Raw genomic sequence first — 21338 nt, forward strand, 5'->3', positions numbered from 1 at the left:
AAAGCTAAACAGACATGAAAAGGACAAAAGCACATAATAAAATTTCTAAAACTAAAATGAAAACTGAAATTATAAAAATCAAAGATTAATAAATACTGTAATAGTATATACACTCACCGGCCACTTTATTAGGTACCCCATGCTAGTAACGGGTTGGACCCCCTTTTGCCTTCAGAACTGCCTCAATTCTTCGTGGCATAGATTCAACAAGGTGCTGGAAGCATTCCTCAGGGAGTTTGGTCCATATTGACATGATGGCATCACACAGTTGCCGCAGATTTGTCGGCTGCACATCCATGATGCGAATCTCCCGTTCCACCACATCCCAAAGATGCTCTATTGGGTTGAGATCTGGTGACTGTGGAGGCCATTTTAGTACAGTGAACTCATTGTCATGTTCAAGAAACCAATTTGAAATGATTAGAGCTTTGTGACATGGTGGAAGTAGCCATCAGAGGATGGGTACATGGTGGCCATAAAGGGATGGACATGGTCAGAAACAATGCTCAGGTAGGCCGTGGCATTTAAACGATGCCCAATTGGCACTAAGGGGCCTAAAGTGTGCCAGGAAAACATCCCCCACACCATTACACCACCACCACCAGCCTGCACAGTGGTAACAAGGCATGATGGTTCCATGTTCTCATTCTGTTTACGCCAAATTCTGACTCTAACATCTGAATGTCTCAACAGAAATCGAGACTCATCAGACCAGGCAACATTTTTCCAGTCTTCAACTGTTGTGCGTGTTGTGGCTTCACAAATGCTTTGCTGCATACCTCGGTTGTAACGAGTGGTTATTTCAGTCACTGTTGCCCTTCTATCAGCTCGAACCAGTCTGGCCATTCTCCTCTGACCTCTGGCATCAACAAGGCATTTCCGCCCACAGAACTGCCGCTCACTGGATGTTTTTTCTTTTTCGGACCATTCTCTGTAAACCCTAGAGATGGTTGTGCGTGAAAATCCCAGTAGATTAGCAGTTTCTGAAATACTCAGACCAGCCCTTCTGGCACCAACAATCATGCCACGTTCAAAGTCACTCAAATCACCTTTCTTCCCCATACTGATGCTCGGTTTGAACTGCAGGAGATTGTCTTGACCATGTCTACATGCCTAAATGCACTGAGTTGCCGCCATGTGATTGGCTGCTTAGAAATTAAGTGTTAACGAGCAGTTGGACAGGTGTACCTAATAAAGTGGCCGGTGAGTGTAAATAATACTAAAATAACGGATCTGTTAGTTAATTACATTAGTTAACATTTACTAACAATGAAAAATACTTGTGAAGCATCATTTCAACATTTACTAATACATTATTACAATATAAAGTTGTATCTTTTAATATTATTTCATGGACCTGAGCTAAAAATATATTGAGTTGTAATGAATGGAAAGTTTTTTTTTTTCTTATGAGGTAAAATATTTCTTATGAGTACTGTATTTCAGTTTGTTTCTTTATTATGTAGTTGGTATAAATGTTATGTACTGTATTAAGTTTGTATTTGAGATGCTCGCTGTTTTCCTGCAAACTGTGAGTTGTTTTTCAGCAGGGTGGCTGTAGTTGAACTACTCTGAGGTTTGAACAGCTTGTAGCTTCACAGAGTATTGAGTTTCAGGGAAGCTTCACCAACACAGGATTGTATTAATGGGAAAATGTTGACACATTCCCTCTCTCTGTGTCTGTAGCGCCGACTCTAGAGGAGTATGATGGGTCCGAGGCGTCCCTGAACGAGACGGCCACCACCATCACCGTCCTGCTGAAACCTGCCCAGGCTAAAGGAGCTCCTATCAGGTGTGTGTGTGTGTGTGTGTGTGTTCATCAGACTGAAATGAGCCTCTGCTGCTGCTCACATATTCACTCGCTGTGTTTCTCCGCTCTATCTCTCCTTCAGCTGTTTCGTATTCTTCTCAACACTTGCACAAAGATTCTTCCTCTTCCTCTCTCTGCGCTCTGTCTTTCAGTAATTCAGTTTTTCAATGTGACAGACTCATCCCTACAGACAGACACAGATGGAAGAGGAGGAGAGACTTATTTATTGATTAAATTATTAGTTTAAATTCAATTAAGTACGGAAAATGCAGAAAAATACCATTGGGAAAGTGAAGGGAAATACAGATACGAAGCACAGGAAGCCATTAGAGCACAGTTTTCCCAGTCTTTCATGTGAACATACAAAATGTAAAGTTATTTAACTCTGTAATGCCTGACATAATTTAAAAATGGAACAGTTTATTGTTTATTAGTAAGATGAAATTCTGATGCTTGAAATGTAAATCAGTTTCATCTGATCAGTATCTTTATAACAGTTTAGCAGACACTTGCATAAAATGCATATAAATATCAATATGGGACAATAATGTCTTAGTAAGATGATATTGAAATGCTTAGTTTAATGATCAAAGCTCTGTAGTTTTAATTCATATAATGCAGTGATGATTGACAGATGAACAAATAAACCTTCCTCAAAAGCCTGATGATCATATTTTTCTAATAAATAATGTCTGGATGATCAAGTAAACCTCAGTCGCTTCAGTCCAGGTGAAATATTACTAACAATATCAAAGTTATTCTTGCGTTTCCTTGATAAATCGGGTCAGATTTGACCCAGAAAGACACGAGAAGCTCGAGCTGAAGGAGGACGTTTGTACAGTTACACTGAAACACCTTTACTGGATAAACGAGTCTGAACTATCAGTCAGAGACAGAAGAACTGGAGGAGATGCAAAGTCTTGATCATGTTCATCATTTAGAGGCCTCAATAATTTGCATATGCAATATGGTAAAGTAGGTTTTATAGGGTTAAACATGGGACGTCTGTGTAGAAACTCCCGTAGAAACCTGAATGATTGAGGAGATTTTGTCCTCCAGTCAGCAGTGAGGAAAAACACAGCAGAGTGAATTAAACAAGAGTAAGAATATCCCAAAATATCATCTCAAAACGAAATTAATTATATGTGATTCAATATCCAAGTGAGAGGTGAAAGCTGAGGGATGTTGAGTTCTCAGTGTAAATGTGAATAAATGTGCTGACTGTCGCTCATCCACAGCTCGTATCAGATCGTGGTGAAGGAGATCAGCCCGACGCGAGCCCGACGCGAGGCTGGTGGCGGCGAGTGTTACCGCGAGCCCGTGTCCTATCAGAGCGCCGCCAGCACGGGCCTGCCGTACTACTTCGCCGCGGAGCTGCCGCCCAGGAATCTCCCAGAGCCGCTGCCGTTCACCGTGGGAGACAACAAGACGTACCACGGCTACTGGAACGCCCCCCTCGCACCCCGCAAGAACTACAACATCTACTTCCAGGCGGTCAGCAGCGTGGAGAAGGTCAGCAGGCGGCACATGAACACACACACCACTGGAGCAAAATCACATTCGTCTCGCTTCAGGCACTTTTATTGGTGTATTATAACTGTCTGTCGCGTTGCATAATAAATGACAAAGTCAATATCACACCCATGACAAGTCAAATACTAATAGAAATATTGGGAAGTCCCGTTTTTGTCCAGATCACAGCAGCTCAGAAGTTGTGTCCCAAATGACGTACTATACACTTTGTGCTTATGAGCAGTGTTGGGAACGTTACTTTAAAAAAGTAATTAGTTATAGTTACTCACTACTTGTTCCAAAAAGTAACTGAGTTAGTAACTGAATTACTCTATAATAAAAGTAACTCGTTACCAGGGAAAGTAACTATTTGCGTTACTGTTAAAAAAAAGTTGCTATATGTCAAAGAATTTGGATTTTTTTTAGCTGTTTTCACAAGTCAGTTGAAATGAGTAGAACAGACAGGTGTTTGTACGTAACTTTCGATATTTATTGCACGTCGACAGACAGCAAGAGGTTTATCCTGCACCTCAAGTATTATCTTTGTAAGAAAAGTAAACAGTTACACCATATAAAGTGCATTTAACTCTAGCGAATTAAATCAAACTCTCTCAACCTGAGACAACTGGTCAAGTAAACAACCTGTACTTCCAAGTGTTTTGTTCACAACAAAAGTAAACTTTTAAACTGCAAATTCTTAATTAAATAAATCAAACTCCCAATGTCAGACAACAGGTCTGGTAGAAATTCTTTACTTCAAGTATTTTCTTCAAAAGTAAACAGTTAAATAATATAAAGTGTGTTTGCAGTAACTGTAGCAAATTAAATAAATCAAACAAACTCTAACAACCTAAGATAAATAGTCTGGAAGACATAGGCTGCTGTATTTCTTTATCTTCATTAAAAAAGTAAACAGTTTAAAAAGATGGAGTGCTTTTAAAGATTGAAGTTTAGCTCCTAGATATAGCTGTATCTATATGAGGAGTTCTTTTCCAAAACGCTATAAATCCATTTCAATAGTTTTCAGGAAAATTACATTTTTTACCTAGACCCACACATTTTGTGAATATTCAATTTATCCTGTTAAAATGTTTTATTGGCTTAGTCTGAACATGTTGAACAATGATTATTAAATCAAACAACAATATTGTTTATGATAAATTAAAAGTTAAATTTTTTTTTTCCCAAAACGCTATAAATCCATAATTTTTTTCCAAAACTGTATGGTTTGTCTTTAAAAAAAAAAAAACGAGAGCATGTAACATATAATCAGGGGCTCATACTATAAATTATTATAAATTAAATTTAGTAACACATTTAGGCTAGAAGTCATTTGGTGCAGAACCTGAAAATAGTAATGATATCAATAGCTATTCAATAAGTTATTTAGTAATACATTCAGAGTAATTTTTAGTAAAGTGTCAAACCTGTAACAAGTAGGACCAATTTGTCCACTACATATGCGTAAAAAAAACGAATTATTAAAAATATTTAATAATGATAACGATATTCAAAAGTAGTGATGGGCACCCCTCCACCACACACACACATGCTTGTATAGGCTACACAGCATGTGAACAAAGCGGAGCGGCGTGACGCTTACATATAGGCTAAGTTAAAAAAAAAACTTAAACATACGTTTCATATTTATGTTTAATAATATAGGCTATTTTTTTTTTTTTTTTTTTTCATATATGTTGATTATATGAAAAGGGAACCGCATGAGATGAGTATGATAGGATCATAAGATGACCAATATATCGGAAAACATTTGGAATGGGTCAGACATGATTTTGACCACTTATTAAGTTTTGTTTAGTAGAAAGCCTTTCTTTAAAGTGAATTTCGTTTTGTATAAATTGTATCTTCATTTTAATCAATGTTTCATCAACAAATTGACTGGATTAATAATAAATAAATAAGAAGCGAATATAGCAGACATATAATCAGGACACGGAAGCGCCCGCGCGTGATCTGGAGAGCATCACATAAATTGACCGAAACACAGCGATACTTGCCTCACAATCCTGAGAAGTATATCTATAAAAAGCTTGAAATGTCTACATTTAAACAAAACAATAAAAACGAAAAGAAATTGGCTACTCTCTGCGTATGTAGGCTAATACAAAGTGTGCATTTCTCTCTATAGACGCGTTCACTACTGCGAAGATGGCGAGTCAGCGTAGTCAACTTTATCCTTGCAGCTATATCTGACAGAAAACACTAATTAAAAAATAAACAATTCAAATGTTTCATGCATAGGCCTAATCATTACTTTTGTCGGTTCTTTGTGGCAAGCTTTATGCGTGAGATGCGGAATAGGCAATAAAAAAAATGCTCATTATGGTTTCTCTCCCATATTTAAATAATTAAATCAATATAAATATGTGATTAAACTTAAATGAACTACTACTAGTCGACTAGAAAACTCACTCATTTTGAGGAATAAATGAACATAAACAAACCTCTGTTCAGAGCGCCACCCTGTTGGATTGCGTAGAACGTTCACCGAATTCTGATTAGTCGAGAGGATTTATCGCGTTTAGGCTAAAAATAGGTTTGGCGCTTATCGCGTTTTGGAAAGAAACTGCATCTTGTAGTACATTTTAAACAAGGAAATATAGCGATTTGGCATGAAATGTTGATGGAGCAGTGAATAGGTTCAGTGCACAGCAAAATGACCTGACAAACTCATTTTTTTTAAAAATGGCGTTTATCGCGTTTTGGAAAAGACCTCTTCATATATAGGGACACGTTTGTGTGCATTTTATTTTGTGATTTCACCGGAATGAATAGTCTCGGCAACGGCGATAGATTGAAGCGCGCGTCCGAGTGAAGACTGCGCACTGCGCGCGCCGCGAGCCACAAGAGAACAACTGTATCCATGACACTGATCGCAGCAGCACGAGCGCTCAGCTGGATCTCAAAAACAACAGATTTAAGCGCTAGATCTCTTATTTAATAGCGAACTAAATGAATGCTCTGCTAGTTAACTGGATATGTTTTATTTATTTGTATTAGGTATCCGTTCTATGACATTAGTATATTTTTTACTAACCGTATATTGCGTCGTTGTACCCAGCACTTCTGAAAGTGTACTTCCGAATGCGTCTTTGTCCCCCACACTTTTCAAACCAAACTGACGCCCATGAATCAACGCATAGTAACGCACCGCATTTAACGTCCAGTAACGTTAACGGCGTTGTAACGACGGAAAAAGTAATTAGTTAGATTACCCCGTTACTGAAAAAATAACGTCGTTACCAAACACTGCTTATGAGCGTAGACAGGGTTTGAAATATTTTTTTTTTATCACCAGCCAATTTGGCTACTAAATTTTTAAGTTACCGGCCATTCAGAACTTCTACTAGCCAAAAAAAGAACCAGATTAACTACGTCACACAGAGCACATATTTAGTATAAAATTTGGATTTCATACATTCATTTCTTATTCATACAAAATCCTGTCATCCAGCATCTCCTCTTTCATCCTCATTCTTTTCACCAGAAATGTGTTTTAGGTGGAAAGATCAATACAGAACAAAGAAAAAAAAAACTAAAAAACAATGTCTTTTCTGTTAAGCAAATGCTTTTTAATCTTCGCTATTGCTTCAAAGCAAGTGAACAAGCGTGCCGTTATTTGTTGCGTTGTGACGAGTGTGTTCAAGCCAGCCAGATATGAGCAGATTCTGCGCAATACTCGAAAAATTAGAACATCGTGCAAAAGTTCATTTATTTCAGTAATTCAACTTAAAATGTGAAACTAATATATTATATAGACTCATTACATGCAAAGTGAGATATTTCAAGCCTTTATTTGTTATAATGTTGATGATTATGGCTTACAGATATGAAAACCTTTTCACAATATTCTAATTTTGAATTTGGGGTTTTCATAAGCTGTACGCCATAATCATCACAATTACAACAAATAAAGGCTTGAAATATCTCACTTTGCATGCAATGAGTCTATATAATATATTAGTTTCACATTTTAAGTTGAATTACTGAAATAAATGAACTTTTGCACGATGTTCTAATTTTTCGAGGTTCACCTGTATCATGATCTCACGAGTTGAGTATTTACACATGAAATCTGCACAGATTCGACTTACATGAACTTCCACAGCAAAGTGAGTAAACATAATGAGCAACACGCCAAGTTGGCTCGTGGTTGGACAGCGTTTCCCGACACAGCTGATTTTTACCTGCATTTGGCGTGTCGGCGAGTGAATGCATTTTGTAAGGATATTTTGTGATTCATCATCATTGGTCTGATCGCCCCTCCCCCTCCACGGTGTAATTAAAGCCACGTCTGTTGAGGTCAACATCCCACACTTCGCTTTTCCGCTTAATTGAGTGCGTCATCCGGGTATTCGGAGAGATTAAAACACCAGTCATTCCACTCGACATGTATTGCAGATATCTCTTCTGACATCTTTATGTTATTTTGCTCTGCTATTACTCGAGTTTGGAGAATTAACTGTGAATTGTTGTTGTTTTTCAGGAAAGTAAAACGCAGTGTTTGAAACTGGCATTTAAAGGTAAGCCCTTCACGCATCTGAATCTAATGTCTCTGTGTCTCTGATGTTATGATGTAAGAGCGTGTTAAAGATCTCTCAGCAGCGTTTTTACTGGGACACTGTTTGATTATATAGACAGACTATAGATAGATATTTGATCGTCCTTTACAATAACCAGTTCTGTTCAGCATCAAATGCATGTTTCATTTACATAAGCATCACATTTATGATCAATATACGCGCAATTATATGTGAGCTTGCAATATAAGGAACAAATGCATACAGTATGTGATTTAAAAAAAAAGTAAAGTGGCAATAAATGCCCGATTTGTGCCTAAGTGAGAAGAGTACACGTGGAAATGGATGGCATTTACTTGTGCATAGTAACATGACAGATGTGTGGATACTTCTGAAACACTTCTGGATGAAGTTCCTCATGGTTCAGCACGAGTCAAGTTTGTCATTCCAGCCGTATAGATGTAATGATGAACAAAATGTGCAGCTCATAACAGTGGCTTCCGGTACACACACACTGAGCACTGCTGTTACTCCACCGTGAACAGCAAACACCAGAGAACAAGTTAAAGGCACAAGCAAACACACAGTATACTTGAGTATCATACTAGGGAATCTGTACTTGAGTTCCGATAAAACTGAATATTTAGTTTTTACAAGGAAAAAAAGATTACTTTTTACTCCATTACAACTTAATGTGGCTTAAATTGTTCCTCAATGATTAAAAATTCAAAATAGCATTTTTATTGATCCTAATTTGACTAACAAGCCAATCAAACAAACTCACTTAAATTAGACTTTCCTTTTGAGGGACCGTACAGGATGGCCGTGTCCATGTTTGTGTGAACTGGTGCTTTCAGACACAGACTCTGAACTACAGTCATGTGTTTTTATAATAACCATCACTGTAGATGGATGATATCATGAGTCACGTGTTAAAAATGAGAAAATCTCAAAGGTTAATTTTAAAAGCTTTCTCAGTACTGTTTACACCACTGGAGGTTGGTCAGTGATTGTGTGACTGCAATCCCTGCTCTGCAAAAAACAAAACAAATAAACAACAACTATAAAATATATATTTGTAGTGATTTGCTGATGCTGTAGTAGAATATTTATAATTTAAATTGATAGTGTAGTAGTCCTTCTAGAAACACTGTATCTCTGAAGATTAAGGATTTCACTGCCATTTATTACACACCTAATAACATTCATAAAGAATGAATAATCCATACACACACGCAGATCGCAAGCAATCACTGAAGCAATGTTGAGTCAATGTTGATGCGTCAACGCTAATTGCATTGAATTAATGTTACAAAGTGATGATGGTTCAGTATCACTTTTACACCCTCGGTTACTGTTGAAACAATGTTGAGATTTGGGTAACGCTTCCTTTTACAGTCCTGTTACCCATGTACATACTATGTACTTATTATAGTAATTACAATTACTGGGTAATAACTAGGTACTAACCCTGAACCTACCCCTAACCCATGTACTTACCTTATATTAGCCAGTACTTTCTAGGCAAGTACACGTAAGTACTGTACTGTAAAAGGAAGCGTTACCGAGATTTTAACCACAAATCAACGGTAATATTATTGATTCAACATTATGAATTGATGTCAGTTCAATATCAGGTTTGCACCCGCATTTAATGTTGAAACAATGGTGAGATTTCACCCAAAAACGAATGGTAATGCGACTGAATCAACGTTACACTATGATCTATGATTGATTCTACATCAAAAATAATCATTGGTAATATTGTTTGATCAATGTAACAATGTGATGTTGATTCTAAATCAGTTTTGTTGAAACACTGAAAATACTGAAATGTAACCGCAGCATAAAACAATGTTACCAACTGAAACAACATTAATATTTCAACTACACTGTATGAATTTCTTTCTTCTGCTGAACACTGGTTGACGATCACACGTTGATCTGATTGGTTACAAGGTCGTTTGTGACGTCAGAAACACCAGCGATTTCAACCCGTGTTTTTGAGACTGTCTTTGGTTCACTGCAGTTTTAAGCAGAAAATACTCAGCAATGCTGTCGACCTATGAATTTACACATGGTTTGTCTTAAAGCGCATTAAAAACACCACATAGACACATAAACAACATTAAAAGCTGGGTTTCACCACAGGGGGACTTTAAGTGATGTTAGAATTCAGGAAATTCCTAATAAACATTACTAAAGCAAGATGATTTTTTAAAAGAATGTTATTCAAACACTTTAATAACTTTTTATGTATCTAAATACAGTCCGTAAACAATACAAACCAAACGCAAATAACAAGCATGCAAATTGTATCAAAGTCACCATGCAGTCTGGGACAGAGCCTATAACTTCACATTCAATCTGAACTAAAGTGATGTTTATGTATGCATGTCATACATATCTCAGGACTAATATATTTCATATGTATGTATACACATATTAGTATATTTGTGGAGTTGTGATTTTGTATATATCAAAATAGTTGTTTATGATTAGAGTTTAATCATAATGCCTATTGAACATTTATTTTTAACGTACATATTTTCTTCAGCTCAATGTCTAATATGTTTGTGTGCATGAAGTGATACACATGTGTGTATAAAGTGTGTGGTGCGGTAATGGCAGTACGGAAAGCACCTTCGGTCGTGTCTCGGCTGAGTTATTGCGCATTATTTCCTCCTCTGGCTCTTCATTAATTGTTTTTCAGCAGGAAATCGAATGATAAAAGTGTGCCCGAGGCTCCGAGCGCTCCCAGAACGGATTAGATATAGCCCACGTCATGTGTTGTTTAGCAACAAAAATACATTTTTGTTTTTAAGCATGGAATTTTATCTCCAAAATGGACGTAATCCAATTTCCATTGAATTGCTCCCAGTGTTTTTCTCTCCGATCCGACTCATAAGAGCTGACAGAAACACAAGTGTCCTGGCAGGGGGCAAAATATGATGTCTGAACCAATACAGGCGTGCATCTAAAACCTCTCACCACGCCGCCCATTAATCACCTTTTAACCCAAGTGTCAAGCTGACTGCCAGACCACCTTACTGGCGAGGGCACAACGGGAACCGTTTCTGTTGCAGCGTTATAGATTACATGTTCCCACTGGACACAGACGTGAGACGTGCTGAAAATAAAAGGTAACATCTAAATTAGCTGGGTTTGTTCAAGTCATTAATCGATATTATTTAACATCACAGAATCCGCCTAAACACACTGATTTATCAGATAGAAATATCTCTTTAAGGTAATAATTCAAATTTACCATTTTTTACAGTGCAGAAGGTTGTAAACTAGAGACTAACCCACAGCAACAGTACATGAAAACAATGATCTAGTGGAAATCTATTAAATATTGACATTGTATGAGCGATTTTAGAATAGTGGGATCATTTTACACATAGTATTAGTATCGCTACAACTGTGCATTAGGGCTGTCACTTTTCGTGAGAAAATCCTGTTCGATTTTTGAGACATAAGTGTTCATTGAATCGATTGTAAAATCGATTTTCCATGTCTAAAGACGTTTCCATTTTCAGCACCAAATATAGGCAAATCCACGGACACCTAACAGGCATTAGGACGAGCATAAAGAGGGCGCTTGAGACGCACAAGGCAGCAATATTTCTGATGATTTATTGGCGTGAAGTTTCGTGCACAATGACAAACAGCAGCGCAACATTCAGGGATTGAGATTAACCAAATGCGGGTAAATGTGAACGTTGGCGGGAAACGCTGTCAAATCACAAGCCAATCTGGCGTGTTTCTATGCTTACTCACTTTGCTGGGGAAGTTCGTGTAAGCCAAATCTGTGCGGATTTAGCGCAAATACGCAACTCGTGATCCTCATGATATATTAAATACAGCGTATTGCGCAGAATTGGCTCATTTCTGGCTTACTTGAACACACACGTCACTGCGCAACAAATAACGGCGCGCTCGTTCACTTGCATTGAAGTAATAGCGAATATTAAAAAGCATTTGGTGAACAGAAAAGACATTGTTATTTTCCAGCATCCTACATGTTCTGTGTCCTGTATTGGTCTGTCCACCTAAAACATATTTTTGGTAAAAAAAAGGCCGTTAAAATCGATTCCCTATTTTCGTTTTCGAAACTTGTGTTGGTTGGTCCGATCGATTGTGCAATCGATTTTCGAACGTAAAGTGACAGCCCTAGTGTGCATACATTAGGTTTGGAAATAAAGTACCAAATTTCATGTACCAGTTCACACACTGTAAAAGAATAGTTGAGCTAACTTCAAATAAATAAGGCAACCTATCGCGTTCAACTTTTTAAGTTAACTCAACTAATCCACTCGTTAAAGTCAACTTAAATTATTTTGTTCAGCTATTGTTTTTTAACTTAAAAATTCTTGTCGTCAACTAAAAAAAGTTGAACCAACTTGAAAAAATAAGGCAATCGCACTCAACTTATTTTTTTTACAGTGCACATTTATAAACAAACTATTTTTTTCAGATGGACAGAAAATAAAGTGCAGCGCGTCAAGAATAGCCGTGTTCGTCTGTCAACTGAAGGCGTTCCTCACGGGATGATTGACAGCTTTGTGGATCATAATGCAGTCTATTTTTACGCATTGCAACATCCTTGCGTCCAGCGCAGACACTTTGTTGTCTATTGAACTAAAATATAACCAGAATATAACTTATACCGCTAGCATCGGCAAATAAAATTCGAAACCAAAATGGTTATTTTCAAACAGGTTTTCTAAATACTCCCAAAGCATGATGGACAAGCAGATCATCCCTCACTCCATTGGCTGAGCCAGAAGTTGACAAGCAAACAGATTTATATTTTGACAGTGTCACAGTGAAAGTGTTATTATAAAAAAAAAAAAAAATGTTTATTCAAATATGTTTAATAGAAAAAATATGAATATATAGGATCTTGTTGGACCAGCAGCTGAACAGTAGCCTGGTTAAAACCAGACCATTGTCAGTTGTAACTGAGTTATGGTCTGGCAAAGCGTCATAGACAAATCATTTCCAGAGGGGCGTCACCAACGGACGCCGCGGATAGACCTAAACCCAATCAGAGCGATGAAGGAGAGGACGTATGCAGAGCGGCGGAGAAACATCTCCGAGTGTTGTTCTTTGCTCGGTTTTTAACTAAAAGGAAACGTTCAAACCGCTTAAAACAGACGCGATAGCTGATTCGAACGAGTGATGTTCGACGGCGGCATCCATCTTTGTAATGTAGGCTACAAAATCTGCTTCAAAATCCCAGCGCTGTCGTCATCGTGTAAAGCCGCCCCAACGCTTCTGATTGGTGCCTCGATTTCGGCGGATTGGAAATGGGCTTGAATGAGCTCTTTGCCAGACTAACTTTCAGAGCAAATCTAAATTTGCCAGAAGTTGTTTGGGTTTTCCCAGGCTAGCTGAACAGATCTTTCAGCTCCCGATAGTAGTTCTCTCAGCTCTGCTTAAAGGAACACTCCGACTTTTTGGGACTTTAGCCTATTCACCTTATCCCCCAGAGTTAGATAAGTCTATACATACCTTTTTCATCTCCGTGCGTGCTATAAGTCTGTTTGACGCACCCACCGCTAGCCTAGCTTAGCAAAAAGACTGGATGTAAATGGTTGCAGCTAGCATACTAATCCAAATAAGTGACAAAATAGCGCAAACATTTTCCTATTTACATGTTGTTATTTGTATAGTCACAGAGTGTACAAAAAACAAAGTCACATGAGACACAGACATATTTTAACCGTATATATACTGGGAACTATATTCTCTGAAGGCGAAGCACTGCTACTTGGGCGGAGTGATAACCGTAGCACCTGAGACGCGCTCTCTGCTCCTCACCACGGCGCGTCTCAGGTGCTGCGGTTATCACTCCGCCCAAGTAGCAGTGCTTCGCCTTCAGAGAATATAGTTCCCAGTATTTATACGGTTAAAATATGGCTGTGTCTCATGTGACTTTGTTTTTTGTACACTCTGTGACTATACAAATCACAACATGTAAATAGGAAAATGTTTGCGCTATTTTGTCACTTATTTGGATTCGTATGCTAGCTGCAACCATTTACATCCAGTCTTTTTGCTAAGCTAGGCTAGCGGTGGGTGCGTCAAACAGACTTACAGCACGCACGGAGATGAAAAAGGTATGTATAGACTTATCTAACTCTGGGGGATAAGGTGAATAGGCTAAAGTCCCAAAAAGTCGGAGTGTTCCTTTAAAGTCCCCCTGTGGTGGAAATCCAGCTTTTAATGTTGTTTATGTGTCTATGTGGTGGTTTTAATGCGCTTTAAGACAAACCATGTGTAAGTTCATAAGTCGACAGCATTGCTGAGTATTTTCTGCTTAAAATTGCAGTGAACCAAAGACAGTCTCAAAAACACGGTGTGAAATCGCTGGTGTTTCTGACGTCACAAACGACCTTGTAACCAATCAGATCAACGTGTGATCGTCAACCAGTGGATCTCTGAGCTGAGTGAGTGAGTGGAGGCGGGACTCATCTGCATATTCATAGAACCGCGCATACTAAATGAGGCAAGGGTGTCGAGTTACATTCAAGATATCTTAAGGCATGAAGATTTATTTTTCAAGGAAAAAAAAAACGTTTAAATGTGTCATTTTGGTGCTCGAGGGATAAAATGATTGACTACAGGGGGACTTTAACATCCGTTCTGCAGATCCTGCCCTGGTTATGTGTTATTGACCGAGACAGGTCGAGTGAAGCTAACGCAGCACTCGTGTGTGTGATCGGTCCTTAAAGCCTCGAGGAAGAGTGTGGTTTGATGATGAAGGCCAGTGCATTAGCACAGCATCTGGCCCCAGGCTGCTCACTGTAGAGGACAGAAAGCCCAGTCACAGCGCCTTTGCTTTTGTGTGAGTGTTATTGTTGGGTAAAATAATCTGCCCCACAGATCCAGAGGCAGGAGAGTGCAGCTGATGGCTTTATTTAAGAGGCCCATGTCAGCGGGTCATTGCCTTATCACTCTTAAAAGCTTATAGTAGAGCTTCAGGACACAGCGAAGATGCTTTTACTTCTCTTGCCCAGACATCTCGCACAATGCAGCATTTACAGGCAAACTCACGAGTGGACTCAGCATCAAGACGGCCATAAATGTCATACGCACCGAGCTGGAGTTTGGATCAATAGCCGTAGATGCCGTAATGATAGTTGTGCTGTTATATCGGTGTGCGAGAGGTATTTCAGTCTGCAGTGATGTATCTCTGACAGGGTTATAGACCCGAAGCTGCACTGCAGCACACTGGCACAATAGAGGAAGATCTGGCCGAAGCACACCATATCTACTCAGGCTAGGTTGGAATTATCCAGACTACGATCTAACCATTACAGATTATTCCTGTTAACTTAATTAGTTTTGTTCTTGTCACTTGCTGTGAAACTTAATATACAAACATGTTGGACAAACGTATGTATTTACAGTGAACTATATCAACAAATAAAACAGGAGCAGAATGACATGGACCCATAGAATTTTTTTTGTGTGTGTGTGTAAATTTCGTTTTTTTATGTCATTACATTGGAGTATAAGAAATAAGTGGCAAAAAAGCAATTCTGAAAATAAACAAAATAATATTTTATGATATATCCTATGTAGACTCCAGGATGCATTTAATAAGAAAATGAAAACAAGAATAACCAAAACATTGGGTCTCATTCCCCGAGCATGCGTACGCACACATTTGTGCGTGAAATGTGCGTATGAAAGTTTTTAAGAACAAATCACGATTCACCCTTAATGTAGTAATAAAATGTATTCTACATTTACGAAAAAATATAGGAACAACTGAAACCACACGTACGAAAAAAAGCTCTACGGCCTTATAATCACGTTAAGAAGTTATATTTCATCCTAACACGACTATAATTTTATTTTCATATTATTATTTACGACTATTATTTATAGTTTCATTAATTGTATTATACAGTATAATCCATATATGAAATTATGTAATACAATTATTAAAGGTAGGGTATGGGATTTGCAAAACGGCTGGCAGATTTTGAAAATACACAACTCAAAAGCTCCTACCTCTTTCCTCCAACGCTGGCCCTGACTCCACCCATTCGAAGAGCATGGACGCGCAATCTTGCATCTGCAAAACTCAGATGTGCGAGATATGCTTTGAGTATGCGCACGCAGGGGGCACGCGCGCGAGGGGGAGGAGGGGGATGGTACGACCGGTTGATTGACGCACTTACAGTCCAATGATTCTAGGTGGTCTTGGAAATGATTGGCTGGAGTTTTTCGAGTCCTGCCCGTTCCACAGATGAATAAATTGCTTAATTTTAATTTCAGTGCTTGTAACTCAGTTGGCTGTAAGTGGGTTAGGAATCACATACAAAAAAGAAAATCACATACACCACCTTTAAATAATACAATTTAATTTTATCTTAAATATATTCCATCATTGGCTACAGTTAAAGAGTAAGAAAAGCTGTTATAGCTTCAGCTGTGAGGTTTCTCTGAATAACACGGATATACGCGAATGTACCGCTGGTTAATGAGAGCTCTGTATAAACAGTATGTGTATTGAGTTTGGTTTTTGAGTTTGAACTGGTGAGAATGACACAGGTGGCATTGCCCAAGGTTTGGGCGAGAGCGTGTCTGCAAACAGCGCCAAATTTGACAAGAGTGACAAAAGGCTGTGAGGAAAGCCCTTATATGGAGATGTGTGGGCGTGTTTATGCAAATGACTGACCTTGTGAGGAAAGCCCTTATATGGAGATGTGTGGGCGTGTTTTATGCAAATGACTGAACTTGTGAGGAAAGCCCTTATATGGAGATGTGTGGGCGTATCTATGCTAATGACTGATCTCTTGAGGAAAGCCCTTATATGGAGATGTGTGGGCGTGTCTATGCTAATGATTGATCTCTTGAGGAAAGCCCTTATATTTAGATGTGTGGGCGTGTCTATGCAAATGACTGATCTCGTGAGGAAAGCCCTTATATGGAGATCTGTGGGCGTGTTTTATGCAAATGACTGACCTTGTGAGGAAAGCCCTTATATGGAGATGTGTGGGCGTGTCTATGCAAATGACTGACATTGTGAGGAAAGCCCTTATATGGAGATGTGTGGGCGTGTCTATGCAAATGACTGACCTTGTGAGGAAAGCCCTTATATGGAGATGTGTGGGCGTGTCTATGCTAATGACTGATCTCTTGAGGAAAGCCCTTATATGGAGATGTGTGGGCGTGTCTATGCAAATGACTGACCTTGTGAGGAAAGCCCTTATATGGAGATGTGCGGGCGTGTCTATGCAAATGACTGACCTTGTGAGGAAAGCCCATATATGGAGATGTGTGGGCGTGTCTATGCTAATGGTTGATCTCGTGAGGAAAAAAATATATGAACTTTAACATTATTACAAGAGTGCACTTTTCTCTATATAAATGCACCAAAGTGGCCTTTTATTTCATTCATATAGTGTTTTCTGCAAGTATAGTTTTAAAAATAAAATATATATATACAGTGTACTTTTAATATTTAAAGTACTCTACAAGTGCACATTTAATAGACTAGAACAAGAGACATAAAAATGCAATATGTCCTTGTTTGCATGTGAGTGTTGTAATGGGTGTGAACGGTAGTGTACAGTGATTTGAATACAGTGTGAAACTCCCACAGGCCTTACATTGTGTTTAGCTCGACATGGCACCGCTCAGGCTCTGTTCTGGAGGCTGCGCTCCGAGGCGGCGTCTTCTCTTTCAACTGTTTCACACATTTATTTTTAGAGCAGACTCATTTTTGTGTTTTGCATAATGTATTCGTGCCAGGTAATAATATTAGCGTTCAACAATGGAATGATACTGTGGTTGTCTGCCAATGTTTGGAGAAACATATCCGACAGTCATTTTCAACCCATTCTGTTATGTTCTGGCAGCGAGAGAAAGAAAGACATCACAGAGCAAACTGATGGCAGTTTATGTTTGTGAAACAAATCGCCGGGAACAGTTGTTGTGGTCAGAAGACTTTCGTGATGTTTGGAACAGGATCTTGTAGAAACAGCGCATTAATGGCAGACGTTTCATTATTTTGCAGTTCTAATGCTGCATCTAAGAAAGAAAAAGGCTCTTAAAAGCTCTTAGAAGCCATTGCCCCAAGCAAACACTCATATAGGTGGATGTTCAATTAAAACTCTTCCGTCTGTCCACTCAGGGGCCACAGAGGAGCCGGAAGTGATCCCAGATCCGGCTAAGCAGACGGACCAGGTGGTGAAGATAGCGGGCATCAGCGCTGCCGTCCTGGTGTTCATCCTGCTGGTGCTCGTGGCCATCCTCCTGCTGAAGAAGAGGTAACATGTGACTATCTGTGTGCGCTCTTAAACACACCACATCCTCCTCCCACTGCCATCTCATCACATCATCAGCAGCACACACACCTGACCTCAGAGCTGGACACAGCTCAATGATCAGCCGTTTGCACAGGACACTTTACTGTATCTGAGGGCCTTTCAGAAACACTGCCGTTCACAGGTTCGGGGTCGCTGGGAAGTTTTTAATGTTCCTGAAAGAGTCTCTTAGTTCTCTTAGTTGTCTTAGTAGTCTTAGTAGTTGAACATTTGAGAGGACACACCAGAACCAGTTTGGTGTTTGTGAGGGAAAGGAAAGAAGGGAGTGTGTTTGGCTCTGTCTGTATGTAAATGAGCGCAGGGTTCAGTGTTTTAGGAGCCTGTACTGGACTCTACTGGTTGATATGAAGGGGTGTGTTTAATGTGCACCCCCAGATCTTCAGGAAAACACACCATCGAGGCTCTTTCACTTTTCTCATCCTCTATCGCTCAGCAAACAGCCTGTCATCGTTTCTGGCTGCTGCTGTCTAATGGCTCCATCATGTGGTGTTTACTTGAACAGCAGGCTGTTTAACACACACACACACCAATGCTCATCTAACAGACCAGGCAGGAAACATTAGTCTGTATAAATATCCTTGACAGATAGATAGATAGATAGATAGATAGATAGATAGATAGATAGATAGATAGATAGATAGATAGATAGATAGATAGATAGATAGATAGATAGATAGATAGATAGATAGATAGATAGATAGATAGATAGATATGTAATATTATAAAGTTGAATAAATGATTGTATGGAATTATTAAATGGCTAAATAATAATGAATAAAAAACAAATAAAACACACAACACAGATACACACAGGTTCTATTGAGAATCCTTCAAATGCTTCAACAGTGACGTTTTCTTTTTTTCCCTCAAAGCACATGTCCTCGCTGGGATGTAGTTCTTACTTCCTTCATTCGTCACACACACACACACACACACACACACACACACACACACACACACACACAGTGCAGTGGCAGCAGAGAAGACTCTTCTATAAGCTTCATAGAAATTAAGACCTTGCTCATGCGTGTAGATTGGGGCTCTTTTGAAAAGCTGAGTTCTGTGTTCAGAGTCAAGGAATGTCTTTTCTTACTGCACACACACACACAACACTCGCTCGTCTTCAGTCAGGATCGTGTTCGTTGTTGTTTTCAGGGGAAGGAAAATTCAATTTATTGCAATACATATTCATGAAATTTTAATGATGCAAAAAAATGCAATCCATTTAGTGAACACACATGTGTAAATGGATCAATTCTGTCGAGTCAAATAATCAAAGTTATTTTAAGCAAAATAACACTCAGTGTGGCAGAAGCAGAGATGCAGTGAGTTCTAGTTTCAACTGTGCAAACACACCTCAGAAGTTTGTTCTTTAACTGCAATGTAAAGTCCACACTAGAGGCTTAGTAACTACTAGCTAGCTACTAACTTCATTCGGTTGCACCATTTGTTGGTAGGGCAGAATGAAGCTAGCAGGTCATAAGCTCTCCGTAAAGTAATGCGCAGTCTCATAATATAACGGTTACACTCTCAGTAAAGTAATGCGCAGTCTCATAATATAACGGTTACACTCTCCGTAAAGTAATGCGCAGTCGCATAATATAACGGTTACACTCTCCGTAAAGTAATGCGCAGTCTCATAATATAACGGTTACACTCTCCGTAAAGTAATGCGCAGTCTCATAATATAACGGTTACACTCTCCGTAAAGTAATGCGCAGTCTCATAATATAACGGTTACACTCTCCGTAAAGTAATGCGCAGTCTCATAATATAACGGTTACACTCTCCGTAAAGTAATGCGCAGTCGCATAATATAATGGTTACACTCTCCGTAAAGTAATGTGCAGTCTCATAATATAACGGTTACACTCTCAGTAAAGTAATGCGCAGTCTCATAATATAACGGTTACACTCTCCGTAAAGTAATGCGCAGTCTCATAATATAACGGTTACACTCTCCGTAAAGTAATGCGCAGTCTCATAATATAACGGTTACACTCTCCGTAAAGTAATGCGCAGTCGCATAATATAACGGTTACACTCTCCGTAAAGTAATGCGCAGTCTCATAATATAACGGTTACACTCTCCGTAAAGTAATGCGCAGTCTCATAATATAACGGTTACACTCTCCGTAAAGTAATGCGCAGTCTCATAATATAACGGTTACACTCTCCGTAAAGTAATGTGGAGTCGCATAATATAACGGTTACACTCTCCGTAAAGTAATGCGCAGTAGCATAATATAACGGTTACACTCTCCGTAAAGTAATGCGCAGTTGCATAATATAACGGTTACACTCTCCGTAAAGTAATGCGCAGTCTCATAATATAACGGTTACACTCTCCGTAAAGTAATGCGCAGTCTCATAATATAACGGTTACACTCTCCGTAAAGTAATGCGCAGTCTCATAATATAACGGTTACACTCTCCGTAAAGTAATGCGCAGTCGCATAATATAATGGTTACACTCTCCGTAAAGTAATGTGGAGTCGCATAATATAACGGTTACACTCTCCGTAAAGTAATGCGCAGTCTCATAATATAACGGTTACACTCTCCGTAAAGTAATGTGCAGTCTCATAATATAACGGTTACACTCTCAGTAAAGTAATGCGCAGTCTCATAATATAACGGTTACACTCTCCGTAAAGTAATGCGCAGTCTCATAATATAACGGTTACACTCTCCGTAAAGTAATGCGCAGTCTCATAATATAACGGTTACACTCTCCGTAAAGTAATGCGCAGTCGCATAATATAACGGTTACACTCTCCGTAAAGTAATGCGCAGTCTCATAATATAACGGTTACACTCTCCGTAAAGTAATGCGCAGTCTCATAATATAACGGTTACACTCTCCGTAAAGTAATGCGCAGTCTCATAATATAACGGTTACACTCTCCGTAAAGTAATGTGGAGTCGCATAATATAACGGTTACACTCTCCGTAAAGTAATGCGCAGTAGCATAATATAACGGTTACACTCTCCGTAAAGTAATGCGCAGTTGCATAATATAACGGTTACACTCTCCGTAAAGTAATGCGCAGTCTCATAATATAACGGTTACACTCTCCGTAAAGTAATGCGCAGTCTCATAATATAACGGTTACACTCTC

At 38.9% G+C, this 21338-nt stretch overlaps 1 protein-coding gene across 14 annotated transcripts in view; it reads left to right on the forward strand.

Annotated features, from left to right (window-relative positions):
• Positions 1-21338, forward strand: part of ptprk (protein tyrosine phosphatase receptor type K) — a 229609-nt gene that overhangs the window by 162073 nt on the left and 46198 nt on the right. For all 14 annotated transcript variants that reach the window (XM_056233705.1, XM_056234489.1, XM_056238174.1 and 11 more), the window contains 4 exons: positions 1687-1792; positions 3049-3322; positions 7830-7866; positions 18023-18158. In XM_056233705.1, coding sequence (XP_056089680.1) covers positions 1687-1792; positions 3049-3322; positions 7830-7866; positions 18023-18158 — 553 coding nt within the window. The remainder of the gene's footprint in view (positions 1-1686; positions 1793-3048; positions 3323-7829; positions 7867-18022; positions 18159-21338) is intronic.

Source organism: Rhinichthys klamathensis, unplaced genomic scaffold (assembly GCF_029890125.1).
Source record: "Rhinichthys klamathensis goyatoka isolate OS25496 unplaced genomic scaffold, OSU_Roscu_1.1 h1tg000001l_1, whole genome shotgun sequence".
In the NCBI taxonomy this organism is placed as follows: domain Eukaryota; kingdom Metazoa; phylum Chordata; class Actinopteri; order Cypriniformes; family Leuciscidae; genus Rhinichthys; species Rhinichthys klamathensis.